The sequence below is a fragment of the Canis lupus genome, chromosome 6 (assembly GCF_003254725.2).
Source record: "Canis lupus dingo isolate Sandy chromosome 6, ASM325472v2, whole genome shotgun sequence".
Classification (NCBI taxonomy): Eukaryota; Metazoa; Chordata; class Mammalia; order Carnivora; family Canidae; genus Canis; species Canis lupus.
The window spans coordinates 34,462,431-34,479,122 of record NC_064248.1 but is presented as its reverse complement, the minus strand read 5'-3'; the positions used below and the strand labels follow the sequence as shown (position 1 = coordinate 34,479,122).

The window sequence follows — 16,692 nt, the reverse complement described above, 5'->3', positions numbered from 1 at the left end:
TGCCTCAGAAATTGGGTTAGTCACCGAGGGTACATAGACAAGGAAACCAACTTCATTTTCCTTCATGGAGCTTACAGGCTTCTGGGAAAGACAGGTAATAACCAGGCACCCATTGTACAAATTTGTATTGCAAGTTGTGGCAAATGCTCGGAAAGAAGAAAAAAAAAATGTCAGGTCCACAAGAAACAGTGGGAGTTGCATTCGGGGATGAAGAGAGCTGTCTGTGAGGAAGTGGGCAGAGATGAAGAAAGTGGGCAGAGGTGGGGATTGGGGTGGCAGAGAGCAGGCCTACTGAGGCAGAAGGTGTGTATGCTGGCCTGACCATGGCCAGAGGTTCATAGGAAACAGAGCAGAAGCCAGTGAGCCCGGAGCACAACGGAGTGAAGGGAAAGAGGCAGAAGAACCACAGTGGCTTAGAACAACTGATGAGGGTGGGGGTGGGGGGTGGATTTCATTACAAAAGGAATTAAAAGGGGAAGAGAAATAATGGTAAGAGCTCTAAGCAGAGAACAACTATCATTGAACTTAGCCTTTAAACAGACCAGTTTGGCTGTTTTGTGGAGAATAGATTAGAGAGGGACAAGATTGAAAGCCTGGCCCAGGTAGGAGGCCACAGCAATAATTCAGGTGTGCCACGGTGATCGCTTGGTCTGGGAGTTGACAGAAGAGATGGACAGGAGCAGAAGTTTTGAAAAACAAGCCTGATACTCTCTGTGGCACCCCTTCATCCCCCAAATCTGGTGTTCAGGCAAAGGAGAACCAATGGAACATGCCAGAGGAGACATCTGGGGGCTTTGGTGAGGATGGTGACGTCTCAGGAGGGACTGACCTGGATGCATGGGGCTTCATTCAAGAGAATTACAGGCCAGTTTCAGCAGATGTCAGGCCAAAGATCCCCGATGTTACTTGGCCAGAGCTCAGAATCTCAGCAGTTGCTCTTGCACATTGTTTGGTAGTAGAGTTACCACATGCAAAGTCATATCCCAGCTCCACGGTAGGTCTCTCACAGCCTAACAACAAACTTCCAATATGATGGGTGAGGGGAGGGGAGAGCCAGTGTGATGAAGTGCCTCCTCCTGCCACCTCCAGGAAAGGGAGTACAGGAGGTAAACGCATTCTCATAGGTGTCAGGCAAAACTGGCTTTGGATCGTAAAATCATCACAGATCTTATGAACCCCTGACCAGCTACTGGGACAGATTTCTTCACTTCTCTGAAGCTGAGTTTCCACATTTGTGAAGTAGAGGTGATAACAGGACTAGTAACACGGGGTTGTTGTGAATATGGCATGAGGTGGTTCGTAGAACACCCGGCAAAGTGCTCAGCCAATGGAAAGAGCCAGAGAAATACTTCTATACTGGCAGTGATGATGATGCTGGTGAGGGTGGTGTGGTGGTGCTGGCGGGGGTGGCGGTGATAACAGTGTTACTGATGATGGTGGAAGTGACAAAGGAGGTGTGCTGGCGGTGGTGAGGATGACGTTTGTGGACGGCAGGGATGGTGATTAGAGCGCAGCACAGTAGTCTCATACGGGAACACCTGAATTCGGAGGTGCTCCCAATCTGCCACTTGCCATCTGTGTGCCCTCATGTCCAGGGACTTAACTTTTCTTTGTTTCAGTTTTCTCATCTGTAAAATGGGGATGATGATATTCATTGTTGGTCATCGTGATGACTACATAAGTTGCCATTTGTAAAAAAAAAAAAAAAAAGGCACAGCATTTGCTCTAAGAAACAAACTCTCCAATGAGCAGAGAGTGTTTATTGAATAACAAGCTGGCACAGAGTACAGCCCTTAAAAAAAGGAGGTACCTAGTGGCTTCTGGTCTGCTTCTTTATTCTTGATTTTGCTTTTCATAGTGAGCAGGAAGGCCGTCTTCCCCTTTCCTCCACTGCCAGACCCACCCCCTTCGCTCCATGTGTTCCGAGTATAACAGGTGTGTGGTAAGCCGGAGTTCTGGCAGAGTGTAACATGAAAAAGACTCCCAGTAATTATAAAAATAACAACAAGGGCTGCTTAGCGAGGTAGGCAGATGAGCACACCACTAGCCAGAATGATAAATAGCGCCTGCAAATGTTAGGTCCCAGTGGGAGTGTGGGAACATATGGGGATAAACCACACTAAAAGTTGGGCATCATTGGTAAGTTTAAACGGGTAAGGAAGGCCACTCCGGCGCCAAGTTTTTTTTTTTTTCTTCTTTTTTTATCCTAATTTTAAACCCTTCAGTTCCCTTTTGTCCCTTTGTTCTATTTTGGTCCTAAAAAGAGCATTCATCTTTGAGGCCAGCCATGGAGTCTCCAAGGAAGTGAGGTCTGGGTGGTAATCCTAAAACAAACAGGCACCCTGGAATCTGTGAATTTCCACACTGAACTCTATTCGGTATTCTTGGGGGAGATGCAAACGAACACAGTAAATACTTCATGGAATGCTGACTTGTTCAGATCTGTCATAGGTGGGTGTGCAGAAAAACGAGTACCTAAAAAAACCAACCAGCTCAGTGAGTTTATGAGCATGTGTAGAAAGGGGAAACCGATTTCTCCACCAAATATTATTTCAAAAGAAGAGATAGGGACAGTGGTAAGTTGATTTCAGGTTGATGTTTCTTTTTCTGGGTCTGAATATAGTTCTGAGATTGTGTAGTCTGTGTTGGCATGGCTCCGCAGCAGTGGGATTTCTCTGGAAGGATATCTTGGAATTCTTGTTAACGGCCCATGCAGGTTTTTTCTAGGACTCACTTAGGGGAGGTTTCAGCACGGAGGCAGTGTTTATAATGCAGGCACCTGATTATTGGTGCTCGCTCCTCTATAGGTTTCCAGGATTCCTTACTTAGCCAGTACATCAACATCCTTGGTGATGCAAAGCATGCAGAGGAAAGAAAATAGGATTTGGAAGCAGGCAGACAGACATGGCCTTTGGCTATGGGCCTCCCACCCAACTAGCCAGGAATGATGTAAACTGTGTTATGCCTCCTCATCTGGAGAACGGGGCAGTTATGAGGACCAACACCAGAGAATTATTAAAAGATTAAAAGAGTTAGTCTTTGAAAGAGCTTATGATGGCATTTGGCCCTTAGAAAGGTCTATAAACGTGTTTGTTTAAAAACAGAAGCCAAAGGTATCTTCTGTTGACTTCCTTTTGTGCACGTGCGTGTCTACTGTTCTTACCATCGCTATTGAATTAGTTCAGAATCTATTAGTTGCAAGGAACAGAAACCCAACTCAACCTAGCTTAAGCAACCATGGGAATTTACTGATCAATGCAGCTGGAATGCTTGGGGTCAACCAGCAAGCAATAAGTGAGTCGTCACTTAAATACTGGCATTCGTGTAAACAGAGGTGACCATGCTAAAATATAACCACCATGCGTGAAGCTCCTGAAAGTGGACCCAAGCGCGAGGAATATTTTTAGCACATGGCTACATGACTTAGTGTACTCTCCATGACAGCCTTGAAAGGAAGTATTATTACCTCTAAATTTATGAGTGAATTGAGATTCAGAGAGGTTAAGTAATTTGCCTAGGGCAACAGAGCCAGGAATCGTCAGATCCAGAATTTGAAACTAACTTTAGTATGGCCCCAGGATTCTGAGTTCCTAGCCAACAGGTCACATTGCTTTTATTTAAAATAAAATAATAAAATAAAATAAAATAAAATAAAATAAAATAAAATAAAATAAAATAAAATAATAAAATAATAATAAATAAAATAATAAAAACAACAAATAAGCAAGCTTGCTTTTTATTAGTCAGGTTGAGATCAGCCAAAAAAACATAAATAGACTTTTTAAATGTGCCTTTCCTGGAGAGGTAGCACACCCGTTGAATACGTGACTCTGGAGCCAGACTCGCCATTCACAGGGTATGAGATCTTGAGCAAGTTCCCTAACCTCTCTGTGTCTCAGTAACACAGGGATAATAACAGGACTTTCCGTATAAGATCACGATGAGGATGAAATGAGAGGATACATGAAGCAGCGGTGAGAAAGTATCTAGCAAATGCTAAATGCTACGTATGGTTTGCCGAGCAAGATATATTTAAAGAAAGGTCGTCATATGTATCAGAAAGGAAATGAGGTGACTTAGGGTGGTTCCTCTTTTGATGTTCCCACAGTGTCCCAGAGGGCACTGCTAATCTGGTAAGCCGAGAAGCCCACCTGTCGGAGGCACTCTTGCCACCAGCTGCCTGGCCATGACATGGCGAGGAAACCATTTGCAGCGGTCAGCCCCTTGGCCCGTCCTCACAGATGCTCAGCTGTGCGCTTGGCCCAGCTCGGCACTGGGGCCCAACCACTCGGTCTCGCCTGCAAGCGCAGACTGCAGAGTCTCTGAAAATGCAAGCATATGCTTCCTACCTCTCTGTTGTCCCCCAACGCTGGTTCTGGTGGGAGCCTTGCCATGCTTCCCACCAGCTCACTGGTCCGATAGTATCTGTCGCCTGGCCTGGAGCTGGGGGCGAAAGCCTCAACAGAGAAAGCCAGGCCCCAACTTGGGAGAACCGCTCATATCGGGACAGGAGAGCTGAGGGTGGGAGTTGATTCCACAGTGTCTGACTTGGTTTTGCATTGTGGAATGCCTCAGCACTTCCCCCAGCTGTTTGACCTTCTTGCCTTTCTGCAAACCTCATCCCTGTCAAGTTGCGGTGAGAGTCCTCCGAGCGGCCGGTAGACGTCCTCAAAGTCACGGTGCCAGTAAGCACGTCAGGATGATTCCACGGGAGGCCAGTCACCTGAACTGTCACCAGGAGCCTGACTTCAGGGATTCTGACTCCATCCATGCCTTTCCTTTGGCGAAAGCACAGCACACATTGGCCATACACTTCAACATCTGATAGAGATCCCGGGGCTCCCCGGGATGAGTTTCAGAGGGGCCTTCAATCCCCTGTAATGATATGGAAAATTTTGTGAGTTATGTGCTATTTTCTGGAATGAAGGCCAAATTCTCAGAGTGGTCCATGCATCAGATATATGAGTTAAGAACCACCCCTTTGGGGGCAGCCTGGGTGGCTCAGTGGTTTAGTACCACCTTCGGCCCAGGGTGTGATCCTGGAGTCCTGGGATCGAGTCCCACGTTGGGCTCCCTGCATGGAGCCTGCTTCTCCCCCTGCCTGTGTCTCTGCCTCTCCCCCTGTCTCTCATGAATAAATAAATAAAATCTTAAAAAAAAAAAGAAGAAGAATTAGAAAAAGAACCACCCCTCTGCCCCAGAAGAGGCATTATTAGTATGGGACAGAGTCAAGGATAAGCCCGCCCCAGAGGTTGAGATGGTGCTTCAGCGTCGCAAAGGCAGGTGGTAGGATAATCGCTACAGCACTCCTTCTCCTAGGTCACCCTCCTCTCTTTCCTCCACCCACGCTTGCTTTTTGCTGCTGTTCCCACGTGACCAGCCCACTTCCCTGTGCCTTGAACCTCCTCTGCTTGGGGGTGTTTCTCCATTCCCTGTCTTGGGGCAGCGGAGGCCAGCCCTCCCCAAGCCTCCAAGTGCCATCCAGCTCTCTGTACTGGCTTTGGGTGTGTCTTCCCTCTGCCTCCAGTGCCTACTGGGGTGGTTGAGATGGAGTGAGGTGCTGAGGGTGAAGGAGATAAGGAGACCACTCAGCATGACTTTTGTCCTGGCCAGCATTTCTTAGAATACTTACATGGGGTCACATGCCAGAAAGGGGCTTCACCGAGTAATCAGCAACCAGGGCCCAGACGACCTCGTTCAAACTACAGCTCGTTTACCAGCCTTATTTCCTTTGTCATTCACTTCACCTCTCAGTGCTTCAGTTCTCTCGTCTCTAATGTAAGAAACCTAACAGAATCGATTTCAGAGGGCTATAGAGAGGATAAGCAGAGGGAGCGAATGTGATGAAATTGGTGCAGTGCCTGGCACAAAGTAAGCATTGAGTATTTGTTCAAATGGTGGAACTGTGATGATGATGATGATGTTGATGATAATGATGATGAAAAAGATGGTGATGATGAAGATGAGGAAGTAGAAGAGAAAAAAGAAGGAGTAAAGCACTTTGCACATGATTGACAATTAATTCTCAATGGCCAGGTATCACATAGCAAGATGAATACATGGATGGATGGGTGGATGATGGATGGATGGACAGATGGTCTGTTGGCCATCTAATAATTTCTGGATCAAATAAGGTCAAACAGGTTTCTATTCTTTTATTCTTACAAGACCTCTCAGGGGCTTTACTGTGCTAATAGGGCATCATGAACCCCCAAGAGGGATAGACTTCAGGCTGAATTTCTCCTACTTCTTTGGTCATGGGGTTCTTTTTACAAGGTAGCATCTTAGGAAGCTTCTGTTACACAGAGCACATGGGGAGATGCTAGTCCAGGCACTTAGTCACTAAGGAGAGAAGGATGCACGTAGAACTCAGGTGTTACAGCCAGTTCACAGGGAATAGAGTATGTGCATGGGGTTTGGGCAGAGACGCCCAGTTATGAGTTCTGGAGATTGTGCTATTTGGAGTGTCCCTGTGCCCAGCTCCTGCAGGGACCTGCAGCACAGACGCAGAAGATACAGGGAAGGGTACAAAGCAAAATTCAGGGGAGTGGCTGATTATCATCCCCAACTCTGAGAGTCCCTCGGGAGCATTTGTTTGCCTGAAGCAAGGTCAACAAATTCTCAAACCCAGTTGCCATTCATCCCAAGATAGGTCAAGGGTCGGTTCCTGAAGCATTGTTGATCTCAGCAGAGATGATGTGTGGGGTTGATATTCTTAGATTTGCTCATTCAGCCAGTCAGTCTGGCTTTCAGAGGAGAATCAGGTCAAGAAGCGCTTAATGAACCAAGAGGAGCCCGGTACTGCCTCTACCACTGGGGGTTCCAGTTTCTAATGATAATCAGCAGTCTCCTCACTTACAGGACCTACTGGAATTTTCTTTGTGCATCTGCATAACCATTTTTGGAGGTAATAGGGTGACCCAGTGTCCCAGATTCAAAAGCACTATCTTCATCATCCCCACAAACCCTCGCTTAAAATTGAAATTCTCATATTTTGGTTTCAGCACCATCTCTCCTATGTACAGAAGCCACACACACACATCCTTGTTAGCACCTGTGTCTTGATTTTTGGTTTGAGGTGTGGAAGGAGGAGGGAAGCTCTTATATAAGAAGGCACATGGCAGGTTAACTTTTGTAAGCACTGTTTTATTTAACCTATTAGAGGTTGAAAGGAGAAAGGATATTGATACTCCTGGTTTGAGGGAGGTCTGATTTGAGCTGGTTTGATCCTCCAGACCAGCTGTTGCTAATGCTGTTACCACTGCCACAGCTACCAGCACCCATTAAATGAGTGTCTGCTATGAGCCAGTCCCTCAGCTAAATGTCTGCGTGTTATTCTTTCTTAAATCTCCAGACCACCTGTGAGTTATGGTTACTAACAATATTCTTATCTTTTAGATCATGAATCTGGGGCACAGAGAGGTTAGGCAATTTACACGAGAAGACACAGCTAGCAGTTGGTAGAAACTAGGCTTTTCATATGGGCAGTATGGCTCAGTGTGAGCTCTTAACTACTATGATCTGGTGCTTTTGCAAGAGGAGGAGCCAGGAGAGGCAAGGAGTGTCAGACCGTGAGGGAATAGTGGTGTCATGGTGAGATGGAATGCTTAGCAGGCATTGGTCATTCTTGTAAGAGCTTTCCATTCATTAACTCATTTACACGTATTAACCCAAACCAATCCATAAGAGGGGTTGGGATACAGCATCTCTTCCTAGGATGTCACTTACCCAGTTGGATCGGTCCCCCACTGAAGATTCATAGGCAGTGGCTATAACTTGAGGAGCATCTGGTCGATGTCTCAGTACATCCTACCCACAGTCTGTGGAAGCTTTTCCTGTGGAGGATCAGGATGCTTTTGGTGTCCCCTCTGATGGGAATGGTGGGAACTCATCTGTCTGTCCCCAGCATCAGTACCATAACATTATGTAGCATCTCAGGGAATTTACTTCTAGGTAAATGGTCCATGCAAAGTAAAGCCTTTCCATGTTATTCTCACCTGCTTTGGATGGGGTTTGAATGCACGTCTGGGTGGTGAGTGGAGTTTGTCAACTTTGCCCCAAGTTGTTGCCCTGGAGTGCTCACTCTTGATGATGATGGAGCAGGTAGTAGGGGCATTTGGAAGGGGAAACTAAAAAAAAAAAAAAAGGAAGGGAAGGGAAAACTGGCTCTTGGTAACTGACAAAGCACACATTTTGCAGTTTAAACTCGGATAAGTGACATAACCTCTCTGAACCCCCATCTCATCCTGTGGACACCACTGGTGATTCTCAAGTGCTTACTGAGCATCTGCTCTATGTCCAGTCCTGTGAAAAAGACACGAAAAAAAAAAAAAACAAAATTATCGAGGATGGGGGAGAAGAGATAAAATGGATCTCACCTGGATGTGGTCACCAGCCAGGTCTTTACCATCCTGGGACAAATCACTGCTGGTCTTCCAGGGGCCTAGACGGCTAGGTCGTGAGTGCTGCAGAAGGTGGAGAGGCTGCCAGAGGAGCCAGCATGTGGCTGCTTTTTGAAGGAGGGGGGCTGTCTTCAATAAGCAGCCAAGTGAGGGATAGAAAGGAGGCTCCAACAGAGACCTCACTGTGGGTACTGGTGGGGCCCAGAGAAGGCAAATGTGACATATCACAGAGATGAGGAGAAAACAGTTTCACGCAGATACACTAAAGACCTGAGGAAAAAAATAAATAAAAATACACCAGACCTTTTTGATTACTTTCCAAGTGCCAGGAACACCCATGTATAACCAGATCATTCCACGGCAGCAGCCTGCCTGCGAAGAGGTGGAGGTGTTGAGTCACTTCACCCCCGAGGAGACTAGGGCTCAGGACTAAGGATCTTATCCTAGATCAGATGCTCAAAGACAGCAGAACCAACATCCCAACTCAGCCTCTCCAACTTTGAGACTTAGGCTTTTTTTTTTTTTTTTTTTTTTTACTATGCCGGGACCCTCCCCCCACTACCTTGGACATTTGAGACAAATTTAGAGATACAGGTAGTCCTCAGAGGTCTGGAGACCCCTGCAAACCCTCAGCTTGACTCACATTTTCCCAAAGCAGCTATTCAGTCAGTCATTCTCCCAGGAAGCATTTTGGGAAACTTTGTTTATCTGGTCACCACCTCAGAGTCATCGGTTGAACATGTATGAATGGCAGGCTTCTTCATCTGAGCCAGTCTACCTCCCAGAGGAGCAGTCACACTTTACAGGGTTCTCGTACCTTGCTAGGGTGATTCCAGAACATAGGTGATGGTGTAGCTCATGCTGCTGGGTATCATGGGGAAGATTTTGCAGAACATGTAACATTGCAAGTTTGAATTGGAAGAAAAGGAAGAAGGAAGGAAGGAAGGAAGGAAGGAAGGAAGGAAGGAAGGAAGGAAGGAAAGAAAGAAAGAAAGAAAGAAAGAAAGAAAGAAAGAAAGAAAGAAAGAAAGAAAAAGAAAAAGAAAAATGGAAGAACGAATAGTTCTGCATAGCAGGCCAGATTGTACAGAGGCTGGTATCTATAAAAGTGTATGGCAAAGGCACCTTGCCAGACTGATTTGCAGAAAAAAAAAAAAGTGATTTGTAGAAGGAAGGACAGGGTGTATTAGAGGATGAATCTGGAAAAATAAAGGTTAGGAATATCATAAAGGGCCTTGAATACTGTAGGAAACTGTCTCTTCCCCAACTCGGCCTGGAAATGGGGTGGTGGTATGAGTGGGTCCATGTTCCGCATGGATCCATATTGTCAGATAAACACTGTCAATATCCAAATGATTGACAGTGCAATTAATATTGTCAGAGAAACATTCTGTTTTATGCTTTTTGTTCCGTTCTGTTTCAATGGTCCACAAGTGGCAGCTAACCCTTGGCTTCTTTTCAGGTGGCAGGTAAAGAATGGTGGAGACAGTCTCACAGAGTCTGATTCTCCTGCTCTATGGGGGAGGCAGATTCTTTCCAGACTTCAGGGATTATTGGTATGAGGAAATGTGGCCCAACGTTTCTAGATCTTCCAGGTTTTCAAGAGATACTACTATTGATCTAAATTTTACATGAGACACCTCCATTTAAAAATATCACCTCTCTTTTACACAATGCAGACAAACCATCATCGTCATCATCATCAACATCTTCATCTTCCTCCCCTTCATCCTCCTACCCAGCCTGGATTTGGTCCACAAGGTTGCAGTTGGCTCTGTTGACCAACAGAATCCATACGGCAGGAATTGGTCTCTGAGTGCTGTCCTCTCCCCACCTCCAGCCGACATTTGTGTTACTTTTTTCTTCTTCTATGTGAGTGCTTAAACTTTGGGTGCCTGCCATCCACAAAGGCTGGTGGCAAGCAGTGTAATCCTCATGTTCGCTCTCAGATGTGAGAGGGAGATGCAGCGTTTGACCTCGGCAGAGGAGCCAAGAGGGGGAAAGAGAAGGGCAGTCTCTGAGAAAGCAGTGTCATCATGGAAGGTTGGGGAAAGAAGATGGAAGCTGGGATGGTTGTTTGTTTGTTTGTTTATTTGGTTTTTATTTATTTATTTATTTTTTTGAGAGTGAGGGTAAGATTGAACCATCAAAGCCTGGCTAAGACCCCCCCACCCAAAAAAAAAAAAAAATCTCCTGATGGAAATCCTTGACACAGGGAAGATCAACAGGACTAGCACCAAGGAAGTGAAAGAAAAAAATCAAGAAGCACATGGGGAAGCAGAGGGCAACCAAAAAAGGAGGATATATTTGCTACTATATTGAGGTCTGACTTCCAGAGCCTTAATTAAAATATATGCTCTCAATTAGGGGTCAGCAAACCATGGTTTGTGAGCCAAACCTAGCCCATTACCCATTTTTATAACCCTCAAGCTTAGAATGGTTGTTAGACCTTTTCAAGAGGGGGAGAAAATCAAGAGAAGACTATCTCATGACAGGTGAAAATTACAGGAAATTCAAATTTCAGTGTTTGTTTCCGCATTATAAATGGTTTCATGTGACAGTAGCAGTTTTGAGTGGTTACAGCAAAGAGCTGAGGTCCTCAACACCTGAGCTATTTATCATCTGCCCATTTATAGAAGCAAGTTGCCCTCCTGTCTGGGATGGCCATAGCAAATATTGATGCACAGCCCTTCCCTTGAATTCTGTGTTTCTGAGGCCTATCTGTGTCTCCTAGCCACTGCTCCCCCAATCTCTGCTTTATTCTTTTATTCTGCATTTTCAAAGTCCCTGCAAAACAAGCAAAAGAAAACAAAACAAAACAAAAAAAAACAAAAACATGAGCTTAATACCATGCACTAGACGTTGGATAGCCAACCATTTATCATGAGTCGTGCGCCGAGCCGGTGGTTGAGGAGGGATGCACAGAAGGTGATGTCTGCCTTTTAGCAGAGGGAGTGGATGTAAGAAAAAAGAATTATGGTCTAGGAATACTGGGTGCTTCTTGTTTGGAAAAACAGAGCCTGTGTTCAGAAAAAGAGGTTTTACTGAAGGATTGTCATTAAATGTTATGTTTTATGACTGCACAAAGTTTTCAAGGTGGGTTTGGAACAAGGATATGTTCAATTCAAACAGTTCCAAAAGCAAAATTGCTACAGATTTTACATGACAGTAATATATGAATGTAAAATCAGAATCAGAAACAATGTGGATAGCAGCTGTTAGGGTTGGAGGTGGTCAGGACAGGAAGACTGGAACACAAATACACAGGCAGTAAAAGCCAACACAACCGACAGAGGCCCACCTCTTCGTCTTTGAGCTTCCTGGCAGTCAAAATGAAAAGAGTCACAAAACAATGAGCCCTTTTCTTAAGAGATAGGAGGAAATGGATGCTCCTCATGCAGAATCAGCAAAAACTTCTGTTCCGTGCAGACTTCTTGAAAAGCAGAAAGGCAGTGCCCTCACTGCAAATGATAATAGCCATGTGTCTATATGCCCCATGTATAATGCATTTCTCATTTCTCTCCGAACCCATCAGGTTCTTTAACCAAAACAACGTATACAGTAATAAACACAATGATCCTTCGTATTTATGGAACTCTGTGGCTCCCAAAACACTCCTGTAGTTTTGCTCTCTGGAGTTGTCTTGGGGAAGAGCAAGTGCGTATTGTCACCTCTGTTCTAGTTTTAGGAAACTAAGTATCTAAATGTGTAAGTTTCTGGACTCTATGACCAAATTATTTCCTGTCTCCTCCTCCAATGGTCTTTGCATGCTATAACCGGGAGGAGGCATAATCCAGTCAGGCCCAGCCCTTACCAGAGTGACCAACAGCCCTCCCATCCTGGGAAGCTGGCGTGTGGCGATGCCTCTGTCCTCCCTGGTAACTTCTCAGAAGCGCGGTGTTGAAAGTCATAGTCAAAAGCTAAAGTTAGAAACAGTATCAGGCTGTTAAGTAAGAGGGGTCAACTTGCAGCTGTTACTGGAGCTTTCTGAATTGTAACAGTGTGGCCACTTTGATACACGAGAATCAATTACAGAGAAACCTTGTCAAGATGGCCAAAATTCAGCCTTAAATAATTGAATTCTCTGCCAAACGCTGTCCACTGTCGTTATCTAGAAATGTAATTATGCAGCTAAATCAAGCAACTAAAATTAGTGTAGTGTAAAAACACCTTGGCTATCTAAAAGTGGAGGAATTGACATTTGGATTTAGAAAAAGCCAATAGTTGAATATGTTTTGTGGTGTCTGAAGCGCCCTGAGTTTCTACAAAATCTATATCCTGTGTCCTGCTTAGAGTTAGAGGTGGAATGTGGCGCGTGGATATTTGGTTTGAAGCTGATTTCCAGTGATCCCTGGGCCTTCGGCGTTAGCTGAGCGGACTGGCTTTGTCTGTTCCCCATCCCTGCTCTTGAAACCGGGGAGCTCTCCACCGGCCCCCGTGCCTTCCCTCTACAAGTGACAATTTGAACGTATCTGTACCATTGATCTGAGGCCAGAGATGTGTCCATACTGACCGCCGAGACAAGAACAGGAAACACGGGATGAGACTGGCTATTGGCCTACAGTATTGTACAGAGGGCATCATGCCAAGGACTTGGTCATGCAACCCTATGAGGTATGGTCTGTTATTATTCCATTTTCCAGATGAGGAGACCAAGGCTCAGAGGCTCGGCCTGAGAGCAAACAATCCAGCTAGTGTGAGCCTCCTTACCTGTTGTGTTCGCCTGGACCTGATAGTAGTTCAGACGGTTCCCAGAATAAGTGACATAGCCCATGTCAATAACTTCATTCATTCTCTGTGCTTAGCACCCTCTGCAAATGTTAGCTGGTATGATTATTGGACTGTTTGTGCAGATTTCCCCTTTAAAATTAAAACCAGGGCAGCCCAGGTGGCTCAGCAGTTTAGCGCTGCCTTCAGCCCAGGATATGATCCTGGAGATCCGGGGTCGAGTCCCGCGTCCGGCTCCCTGCATGGAGCCTGCTTCTCCCTCTGCCTGTGTCTCTGCCTCTCTCTTTCTCTCTCTCTCTCTCTCTCTCTCGAATAAATAAACAACATTAAAAAATAAAAAGAAAATAAATAAAAATAAAAATAAAACCAGAGAGAGGGAGAGAGAGAGGGGGACACAAACTATACTATCACCCTAGCTTCTCTTGGATCAGGACCAAAGGCTGCCCACATTAACCTCCTTGAGTTTTAAGTGGCAACTGATAATCCTATCAATTTACGTGCTCAGTATTTCTCTCTACAAAGCCCATCTGGACTCTGTCCTTTGCCTTTTGTCCAAATTCTTTGGAAGAGCCCAAATCCTATAGCCGGACTACCTCTCTCTCCCTGTCATTTGGTTGGTCGGTCTCTCTCTCTCTCTCTCTCTCTCTCTCTCTCTCTCCGAGAAGTAAATTAATGAAGAGTATTTGGTTAGTCATGTTAGGCAAGCCGTTCCCAAAATAGCACCTTCCATTTTGGTAGCTTCAACTCTGCAGCTGCTGTTTCTCCTCGTCGTCTGGGAAGAAAACTTTCACATTAAGAGTTGCTGATGCGGATTTTCTTTCTTTCCCCCTCTCGGCGTTGATGAGCGCTTGGCTCCTGACAGAAGCGATTTGGCTCTCAGCTTTGTAGTTCGGAAGAAGTTGGGTCTATAGATTTTCCCCTCACTCTCCATTGATGTGTTGAGCTTCAGAGGGAATAATACCTTCACGTAAAGCATGTTGCCTTCTCAAGGAGTCCTCCTGCATCCCTATGGCGTGCCTATGATCGTTCCAGCAGCCCCCTACTTCCCCGGACTGATCCAGGTAATTCAAGGCCACTGCCAGCAAGCAACTTAACTCCAGAGTGCTCAGAGTAATAATTGGAATTTTTATGGTTGAGAAAGCAAACACTTTTAATACAGGAAAAAGCCCTCGTGTAGTCAGTGGGAAGACAGTAGGAAATCAAAAAGATGGATCACCCTAATCTGGCTATTGACATCTCTCATGGCTGAATAAATGGTGTAGTTGAGCTATATTTGCTTGTATTGATCTGGGTGCTGTTTAACATTCATGCCTTTGCTTCAGGAGGTTGACCACAGGGCAAAGGATTTGCTCTCCTTCCCAGCTTTCTGAGGGACTCAGTCTCCCAGAGCAGATCATGAGGCAAAGTAACTTATCATGAGGTGACTTGGTTAAGAGCTTGAACCCAGGAAATAGAAAAGGCATGAAATATGCATCAATTCATATGTTTGCCTTCACGTGGATTGGCTATTTTCATAGAGGCCCTCCCCCCTCCGCCCCCGCCGACCCCGACCTGGGTTGAGGGGTGGCATCGAGGCGAAAGGGAACACTCTGTTGATGGTTAATTTATGAAGTTGAGCGATTATTCTAGGAATCCCTTACCAGCTGCTTACATCTTAATGATGGCAAGAAAGTGGAGGATTGAAATGTGTATTGGTTTTACTTTTAAGGCTATTAATTCTGTGCGGGGAGAACCATCTAACCAATAAGGTACTTGGGATATTTTTTCCCCCTTACCATAAGTTTGTCTTTTTAAACAAGCGTTGGCTTCTGGGTGGGTGTATGTCTGAAGTTCTCTGTGGAAAGCTAACATCGAGTAAATGACAGAGTCTGTACATCGTGGGGAACCCAGATGGTTAGGTGATTGTTGTTTGTTGGTTATTTGTTTGAGAACAGCCATCCCTTTGTAATGAATCCTGTATCGCGTTTTTACCGGCAAGGAAAACAAAATGTCTTTTGTGTTTCCTGCACCTTTTCACCTTCATTCTTGTCCCTTGCACTTCTGGATAGATTTCAAAATCCTGCAATACCCTAATTAAAATTTCTGGGGAGGGTTCTGGTCAAATACATTTTCCCCCCTTTTCTGGATGGTTCTTGTGAACTTTAAGAACTTCAGTGATTTGAGACATGCAGGGATGATTCTAAGTACTAACAGAACATTCTATCATCCTAGATTTATGGCCTCTGCTCAGTTTGGAAACTCCTGTATTATATGTGAGAAATGAGTGGACCATCTGGAGAATGGTCCTTCACAACATGGAAATTATTCCGTCTTCCCTGGCATAAGCAGGTCCGTGGAGCACACATGGGGCCTGAAGCAGGAGTCCATGGCAAACTGGAAGGCCTTTGGCTTCTATTGGAAACTTGGGGTGAAGGTCAGCTGTTGGAGTTTTGTCAGACCCTCTGCTGCCCTGTCCGATAAATAATTACAAGCAAATCGTGCCCTTCACTCTATGCTGATTGATGCTGAAATTGCTTTTGAAAGTTCTCATAAGTTCCTGTTATAGATTAAGTGCCGGTGTAGGAAAAATAGTGGCACCCACTGAAATGGGTGAATGTAATCAGGCTTAATGGACTTCAGAGCTTGTTGGGAATTAAATAACTATCGATTTGCTGGAATGTTGCTGTCATTACGAAATGCCACTCTGGACGTATTACCCCAATGATAGATGAGGAGACGCGCAGGCCAGCAGAGAAATTGGGGAGGCCCTATTTCTTCCTCCTTTGCAGAGTGTTTTGAGAAACATACCCAGTTATTTTTGGAAGGGACAAGTGATTTTACTTGCAGATCTTAGCCCTATCATACTTTGTTTTCCCAAGTGACACTTCTGGTAACTAGTTACCCATAAGTCAGGAGAGCAGTGCAGCGGGGAGCCTCTAGACCAGCTGCTGTGACATATTCATCTCCTTCCTCTCCCAATCCCCTGGAACACACTGAAATGCTATGGCTAGAAAGAGACTAGCTTCATTTCTGGTTTGCTGAGAGAGCCTGTTATTTACCCATTGGCGTCAAGAAACTTAAATCACTCCATTGCAGTAACATTTGCAGGGGAGGAAAAGCAGCTCAAAGAGAGAAAAATTGTAACACACACACACACACACACACACACACACACACTCTCACCTTCCAGCTGAGGCTTCTGACACCAGCTGTCCTGCATCCCAGCAGGCTGTATCAGCTTGCTTACCAATTCCTTGACCTTGTGTTTTTGTTTTTGTTTTTTTACCAACTCTTCAAGAATTGCAGGAGCTTTCCCATAGGGAAGTAAGGTGCCACCCACACCTTAATAATGTCATCAGCAAGACATTAAAGTGATCCAAAATAGTGTGCATACTCCATCATCGGTAGTTAGTTCACTGTGACTGGAGATATGCAAACAGAGTTGTAGTGACCACTTGACAGGGTTGTTGGATCAGAGTTTGAGATTCCTCCCAAGATCTTTCCAACCTCAAGAGCCAACAATTCTGTGGCAGAAGAACTTCTGTTTCATAATTCTTTCAAGTGCCACTTTTCTTATTCATAG

General features: G+C 45.2%; 1 protein-coding gene across 20 annotated transcripts in view; it reads left to right on the top strand.

Moving 5' to 3' along the window:
- Positions 1-16,692, top strand: part of RBFOX1 (RNA binding fox-1 homolog 1) — a 2,033,116-nt gene that overhangs the window by 1,680,416 nt on the left and 336,008 nt on the right. For 3 of the 20 annotated variants that reach the window (XM_025416578.3, XM_049111432.1, XM_025416577.3), the window contains exon 1: positions 13,640-14,191. The exons of the other annotated variants lie outside the window; for them this stretch is intronic. In XM_025416578.3, coding sequence (XP_025272363.1) covers positions 14,105-14,191 — 87 coding nt within the window. In that variant the 5' untranslated portion in view covers positions 13,640-14,104. Of the gene's footprint in view, positions 1-13,639; positions 14,192-16,692 lie in introns of those variants that run through there. 20 annotated transcript variants of the gene reach the window in all.